The sequence below is a fragment of the Topomyia yanbarensis genome, chromosome 2, assembly GCF_030247195.1.
Source record: "Topomyia yanbarensis strain Yona2022 chromosome 2, ASM3024719v1, whole genome shotgun sequence".
NCBI lineage: Eukaryota > Metazoa > Arthropoda > Insecta > Diptera > Culicidae > Topomyia > Topomyia yanbarensis.
In genome coordinates this window covers 412,968,589-412,976,851 of record NC_080671.1, presented here as the reverse complement: position 1 = coordinate 412,976,851, position 8,263 = coordinate 412,968,589, and the positions used below count along the sequence as shown (strand labels likewise).

Sequence of the window (8,263 nt, the reverse complement as noted above, 5' to 3'; positions counted from 1 at the left end):
AAATAGATATATAACGCAGTAGCTACTAGGGGTGGTCGTACAAGCTCAAGCTCAAAAATTATTATAACTTTGCGAATTTAGAAAAATGCACAGTGTAGTGGGAAAAAATGGACCCAAAACACGTTTTTAAAGGCTGGATAACGTTTCCTAGAAAAGGTGTTTTTATATAAAAAGGTCTGAAAAATTGATTACTGGTATATACAACGACCGCACGCTAAGCTATCATGTCAGTTTTGCCCAAATTCCCCTTTTCGTTTGGGTTTTTTTTCAAAACTGAATATATAACTCGGAAGAAAGTTAAATATAGCTGACCCAAATTAGTATTTCGTAAATAAAAAATCGATTGAAAATACTTAGAATGACTGCACGAAAAGTTTGTATCCGATTTACCCCAATTCTTTATATAATACAAGTGTGTAGATATAGCTCAATCAACATTTTAGAAAGTGGCTGAAAGCGGCTGATCAAAAGTAATAATTCTTGTTTAAAAAATTCTGGGGAGTTTGTTGAAGATATTTAGAATGTACATATACCCGTTTTACCCTAATTCATGCCCTAACTCAAGTGGGAAGTTAAACCTGGCTGTACTTCTCGGAAAGAGACTGAACGCAGCTGATGAAGAGTAGCAATTCTTTAGTACAACAAATTCGCGTTCAGTCTGTTCCTGTTTAACTGAAAACACGAGATATGAGAAGAAGGGAGATAAAACGGGTTTACATGTTTCGTACGGTCATTCTAACTATCTGTAATCAAAATCTCGGGAAAACATGGAAATTTCTTATTTGTGTTTAGGAACCACCCTAATCAATCCAAAATCATTTTTTATTTATTCATATATGCCGAAAGTAAAATCCAGAGTACTAAAATAACCTAGTTTCGTGATTTCGAATGTTTTGCAGATTTTGACCCACTTTTGCTCTGAGTGGCATCACTGTGCCTCGACATGGAACTACACCTTGACTTAGGGACTCCTGTTTTCAGTCACCTGCTACGGTATGAGAGCAGAAACCCAGGCTCAATTATTGGCCGGATGCCACACGGTCTCTGGGCAGGATTGTCTGCAAAGATCGAATTTGATAATCAAAACCCAGCAAAACTTCACCGTACTACCATCAGCCGAAAGTCTCAGCAAACTCCCAGCCAACAAAAATCCGGCACAATAGTGCCGATCATCGGAGAAAATATTATGGTGCGTAGAGCGAACGTTCCGCTGTGTAATGCAGCATACTTAGGAGTTCACGCGGCTCTTCCCAGGCTCCGCTTGCCATTGAGAATATTTTAAACCCCTCGCAATTTTAGCCTTATCACGGATCGCACGACACTATGGAATTGGGGTTTCCTGTTAGGTGTGTTTTTACCACTAGAACAAGTAGTCCGTAATGTTATTCTTAGCCTGTTGAAACAACCATTACCGACACTACACGACTTATCTAGGCCGCTTGGAGAAAGAAGCTGACATTGATGGCCGAATAGCGGGTTTATTACGTTTCACCCTCTTTCTTTTTTCTTCTGTTACTATGTGTCCGCTAATTAATCTCCCTAATATTGAAATATCTTTTCAGAACCATTCATTGAAAAACTATCTGAAACGTGATCATCGAATTCTTCACTAATCTCATATGAAAGAGGAGTATCTAATCTTTTGTTTAGTAAGTGTTTCAGCGCTACTAAATGATTATGTTATAGTCTTGTACTACCTGAGATAACGTGAATAATTTTGATTAAGAAATAATCACGTTTTCATATATTTTTTCAAAATTTTCTCAATTTTTGTTTCATTGTTTTGTGGAGGGACGGTTACTACGCCACTACTTTGGGCAGAAATTTGGAATTGGAACCACGAACCTCTGTAACTTGCTAACGACTACCATTAGTTCCGCTAATAAATATTCTCGGCGATCTCAACACCACTCCATTAAAATGATTGCATAAATTATATTACATCCAATACAGTAAAGCCTTTTTTATGCGGGGATATGTGTCGCGTAAAGAATTCATACAAATAAAAATCGTGAGCTGAAATTTTGCAATACGGAAAACGGGAGTGGCATTGCACATCTCGAAACGAAAGGTTTATTGTATGCAAGCTTGTATGAAAAAGTCGATTTGAAATGGTTCCATAATGTCGCCCGGATTTGTATTGCATGTATAACCACGTAAAAATCCACATAAAAAAGAATTAATTGTACTAGTTTTTTACCTCTTCAAATACACTGAATCACCGCGCACCGGTTTAACCAAATTGGAGAAATCCCCGTTTTCTTTCACATTTCTCATGCTCTCAGCCGCATCCCAAATAGTAGTGTGAAGATCGCAAAACCTAAACGACAATATTTGATAAAGAATCAACCTTGAACAAAAATTAGTTCGCATATGACAGCAGCGCGCAGCAGCGAGTCGTTAAAATCCGAGACAGCAATGATGATACGATGTTACCTACAAGGGGAAAAAACTGCTTATATGTAGAATATCCACTTTACGCTATCTGCACGTCAAACGCCCCATTCAAGCGCGCAGCAGCTCTAGCTCACTGCACAATCAAATGTTCGTTAGTGACCGACCGGACTCTCTCGTTAGTGTGCTGGACTCTCGGCACAGAAGTTGGTTGTTGAAGTTCGGTAGTTCCGCGGAATGGACTAAATATGAATTCGAACCAGTCTTTCGAATTCGGTGAAGCTCAATCCAAACTGTTGGCGATTCTGATCCTTGGCCTGGGTAGCGTCATCTCTGGTCTTGTACCGTTGTACTGCACCAGGCACGGAACTAGGTCGATATTGATCACTGTGCTGCTATGCTTCGGAGCGGGAGTACTACTGGCAACGGCGCTGGTTCATATGCTGCCCGAGGTCCGCCTATTTCTGCCCCGTTATGCGGAAGTGATCTTCTGCTCAGGGTATTTTTTAATCTACGCCATTGATGAACTGGTTTGTTTGTGTACTGGTGCAGGTGAGAAGAAAACCAGTTGCAGTTCCAGTCGTGTTAGTAGCTGTTATGGGAATTCTTTTTCTATGCTATGCAAAAGGTATTTCTGTTTTATCGCGTTGCCAGCGGCAGTGAATTTCGCCAATATAACGAGTTCATTACAATTTCCAGCGATGCGAGCAATCGAAGTTCCACCGATGTCGAAGTTCAGCCAGGTCCGGTGGAAACGGTGGAAAAAAATCAACCGCAACAATCGCCAACTGGGACTGGGACGTTCAGTCTTCTGCTGGCCCTGTGCGTACATTCGCTGCTCGAGGGACTGGCAATCGGAGTTCAGAATTCGGCTCCGAAAGTGATGTTGCTACTGGGAGCCGTCAGTGCACACAAATTCGTGGTCGCGTTCTGTCTGGGAGTCGAAATCAGCTCCCACGGTGGCCAGCGCCACAGCTCGAAAGTAGCGCAAATTGTGATATTCTCCCTCGGGTCCGTAAGCGGCATTGCAGTCGGAATGGCACTGGACGGGCTGGATGATAATTTCAACAAGCTGGTGATACCGATACTGCAGGGCGTCGCCGGTGGAACGCTGCTGTATGTGACGGTGAGCGAGGTGCTACCGCGCGAACGAACGAAGCGACAGTGCGGAACGGCGTGGGTTGGCATCCGGCAGCTGATGGCAGTGCTCGGCGGGTTCGCAGTGATGTCGGCTCTCAGTCTCATTATCACCGAAGCGTGACGTGATGAGCTCAGATACACGGAACACAATGAGCGCGCACAGTTGAAGAAGTTCAGATAATAATGGATGGCTGCTCTCTAGGTTAAGAATAGTCGGAATGGGAGTTGTTTTTGAAATGATGAAATAGTTTCTGGCTTTTAAAACGTGTGTATTCAAAGTACTGACTACTGCAAGTTCACATAGTTTTCATATTTGTTTTTAATTTTTGAAAGCAATTCTAGGAATAATTTTATTATTTTTTAAGTGAATAACTACTTTATCTCCCTCTACATCTAAATAATATTAAAACCTGATTAATCATAACTACCATTTCCGTTGTACCACAATTGAATTGATTTTGCCAAATAACTACCGTTTGCGTCATCATATCTGACAAACCGTATTAATAAAATTAATACCAATTTTATCATCAGATTAGATTACTTTTCCCAAAATACTATACAAAATAAGTTTGTTGATAAACTATTTGCTACACAAAAATGAAAACTTCTGTAGTAGAACCAAATACAGGCCGTAATAACATCACCCGTTTGATCGAATATCATTTTGAGCAACATTTAAAATAACATAATTGGTAGTTTTTCTCTCAACACCTAATAATTAATAGCAACAACCTCCAAAAACACATGATTTATGAAATGGAATTTTGAATTTTGGGCAACACGCATTTTGGTATGGTTCACACGTAACGTAGAAAATGATGAATATTTAAGCTAATTACACTGTCCTCGAAATCAATGGGTATTTTCAATTAATCGGAAATAGCAATACTAAATCACCTACTTTCAATAATCATGAAAATGTGTACGAATGCTTTCTCCTCAAGTGAATATTGTGTAAAATTGCCCTCAATTCATTTTTCTTTTTTGATTGGTTGGGGCAACTTACAGGGTTGCAGAATATTAGTCGTGTATCAAGATTGTCTTTTATTGAAAACTTAAATAATCTTTATACATTGTCCGTAACAACAAAATCCGAATGTACAAAAATACTACATAATAGTAACTTCAAGTTCGTCAAGGCGTTTTATTTTTTTTCATACAGTATAAAATTTGATCTGTATGTAATCTGACCAGAGCAACATTTTAGTTGCACGTATATTCATAGTGGCGTAGCCACAAATTTGCCTTGGGGGGTTTTGACGAAAATCGTTGATTTTTAGAAAATTCTTCAATATAATGTAAATTTGATAAAATATCGGAAGTTCAGAAACAAACAGTTCAGCAGTTACCATTCAATTCTACAAATGAGAAAAAATAATATGGAATACTTTCCATAACTTTATAGATAACTTTCTTTTATGAAATGTTATATAAAATGTTATGAAATCATAGAATATACACTTTTAAAGTGGAATATATATGTTCGACAAATATTATTAGGTCACATAATTATTAATTAATCGGAAATACCAATACTAAATCACCTACTTTCAATAATACAAGAACACCTAACTAACCTAACCCATTTCACACGTAAAATCTGCTTTGCAGACAGATTTTTTGAATTTTTATATTTTGGAGTTATTTGAATAACTATGTAATACCACGAAGATTGTTTTTTTTTCTTTTCTATTATTTGCATTTAGACACACTAAGTTATTATATTCGCTATGGTGATGATGGATTTTTGTTACTTATTTATTAAAGTTTTTAAAAAAATAATGAGATGTCTACAGAAGTCTGAGCCACGCGCGCAATAAGCTAATAGAGACTAACTTGAAATCGAACATGGTGACCAGTACTAAGAGCTCATCGGGTTGAATCGAAGCTTTTAGACTTTTGTTGTGACCAGAGTCTGATTTGATGATGGAGTTATGTTGGCTTTACCAACAGTTAATGATAATGAGTTAATCTCGGTTATTGCTGTGATAGTGGCAATAACGGAGTTGGTTCGTTGAGTGTGGGGCTTGCTGACTTCTTCTAATATAACAAGATATCGGGTTCAATTCCTGATCAATCCAGGGTATTCTCGGAAAGGAATATCCCTAGATTGCCTTGGGTTAGTGGTAGGCAACTTTCAATAAAGGGGCCTGATGTGGATGATATAACTCGACTGGACTCTGCACTGCCACTAAGCTCGTCACTTCTCACTTTAGCAGGTGATAGTACCGATGTCTTGGTCAGGCGGGAGGAGTCTTACAGAGAATTATCAGAAATGGAAGCTATTGGGCTCAATTCTCGATTGTATCAAGTATCTTCCCGGAATGGAAATTTTCTTGATGGACCCTGGTTGTTCATGGAATATTCAAAATATATCTGGTTACGTTCTTTCTCAGGAAAGGCTATGTCTTCAAATTGAACCAATCCGTTTTTTTTGTTAACTGGTCTTGTCATGAGTTAAAATATTAATTATCTTCTAGATAAATCGTTCAGCTCACACCTTTGTGGGGGTATGAGGTGGGACCATCATCATTTAATAATCATGAAACAACAGCTTCGGAGGTTGGTCATAAAATGGTGAATACTTTCCAGTGTTGACAAGCTCCTATCTGATACTTCTCTGTGCGTCTATTGATGACATTTAATCTGTAGGCCGGCATCGTCTGGATACTACCATCTTCTGCAGTAGAAGCGAAATGAGAAGGTGCGAGTGGGCAGGGGCGCTATAACCCAACCGTAGACAGAACTGAATACGTGAGGTGGCAAAGAAACCCCGCACGGCTGTCCTTCGACGTGACGCAAGGTTGAATCCAACTCAACAAGCCGCCCAGAAAACACCACGTTACGAAGAATCAGGAAAAAAAGGCGAATCGAAACAATCGGTCAAAGCCCACGTAACGAAAAAAGGACTACGATTGGAAACTTGGTACATCGAACTGCAAGTCACTTTGCTTCCCTGGATTCTAACGAATCCTACAAGATGAGCTGAAAACTCGCAACTTCAAAGCCGCAGCATTGTATAGGAATTTTTCTTGGCGGGACAAACGAGTTGGGAATCACCTTTGTAGTGCTGGGCAAGATGCGCCAACGCGTAATCAAGTAGCAAACGATCAGCGAAAGGATGTGTGTGGATCAAATGCCTTTTCTACAACTACAGCATCGTCAACGTGCACTGCCCCCACGAAGCGAGACCCGAGAACTTGAAAAATGCATTTTACGTGCATTTGGAGCTCGCGGCAGAATGTGCAGCTCGTCATCAACGACATGAGCGCCACCCTTGAGATCACCCTTGAATAAACTGAGAAACAAATCGACCACGTTCTAATGAACGGAAATTTCTTCTCCGCTATCGTAGAGTTAGAGCACTCCAGTGAGTGGGTTTGAAGATTTGGGAGAAACAGGTTTTACCGGAGGATTGGATAGAGGAAGTAGTATATCCGATCTATAAAAAAGGTGTTAAGCGGGATCCCAACAACTAGTCACCGAGCAATCACATTGCTGAACGTGTTCTCTCAAATTCTTTGCCACCGCCAATCACCGTTAGCAAGCGAGTTCATTGAGTAAATTAGCATATAATGCTCAAATACGGATTTTCGGACAAACGGCAATAGATCGAGTGATGGTGATAAGTACTAGAGATACTTTGGAGTACTTTTGAAACTCGGAAAGGGCTACGGCAAGGTGTGATAATAAGAGCGGGGATTGGCACGAGTGGTACGGTTTTCCGGAAGTCTGTTCAGCTTTCTAGCTACGCCGGTAACGTCAATATTGTGGCACACAATCTTGAGACTATGGTGGAGACGTACATCCGACTGACGGTTGAAACAAAACGAATTGAACTGATCACAAATGCGTCAGACATAGTATTTTTTGTTTATTGGGGCTTTAACCAACTGGTCATTCGGTTTAAGAAATTAATCCGCCAGTTGCAAGGAGGAGAGATCGGCCAAGATGAAGGAGACCTGAGGAGTATTCGTGCCCTGCGAGGCGACAAACAGCCATGGACAGAGTGAACTGGAGATACCTCTTGATACAGCAAATGACAACATACCCTTAGACGAATTGGTAAGTAAGGTATTTAAGTGAAAATTTAGCAATAAGTTTCCCAACATAAAAAAACATATTCTGATTTAATCATTTTAGTGATAAATCCTCCTAGAAATAATCATGTAAAATCAACTCTTCAAAAAAGTAGTAAGAGTCTTCAGCAAAGTTTTCGGGAATTTCATTTAAAACATCTTCATTGAAGTTATTCAAAGCTGACGGCTTCGAAGCTATGTAATGTTGACCGTAAGCACTGTTTTCGGGCATTAATTTTACTTTTTCTCGCTATCAAAGTTCATAATTAAAGAACGAGTCCTTAAATACGAAATTCTCGACAAACATATGATTTCGGCTTAAAAGCCAACTGTCCAAATTCTCTTTGAAAGAAAATTTGACAGTTGGATTTTAAGCCGTAATCATATGTTTATCGAGAATGGTATTGCGCCATTTACTCCAGTACTCAAATGTACATCATAAGTAGCTACTAACTTGATTTTTTTTTAAATTTTCTTCATTTCCAGTCCTACTTAGTAGCTATTCGAATAGTGATGATCCTGATCTATTAGAGGCCAACGAAAAACGCCATTTTTTATCAGTTTCTATGTGGATGTTTTCATACAGGTCTTTTATTTGATATTGACGTGATTTGTCAACTATAAGATCCGCACTAAGAGATCAGCTA

The 8,263-nt window shown here is 39.4% G+C and overlaps 1 protein-coding gene across 1 annotated transcript; it reads left to right on the top strand.

Annotated features, from left to right (window-relative positions):
- Window positions 1-2,497: 2,497 nt before the first annotated feature.
- LOC131685091 (zinc transporter ZIP1-like) lies at window positions 2,498-4,890 on the top strand. The gene is made up of 2 exons (XM_058968529.1): window positions 2,498-3,022; window positions 3,094-4,890. Exons 1-2 carry the CDS (start codon window positions 2,643-2,645, stop codon window positions 3,653-3,655), a joined length of 942 nt encoding a protein of 313 aa, XP_058824512.1. The 5' UTR covers window positions 2,498-2,642; the 3' UTR covers window positions 3,656-4,890.
- Window positions 4,891-8,263: the final 3,373 nt, after the last annotated feature.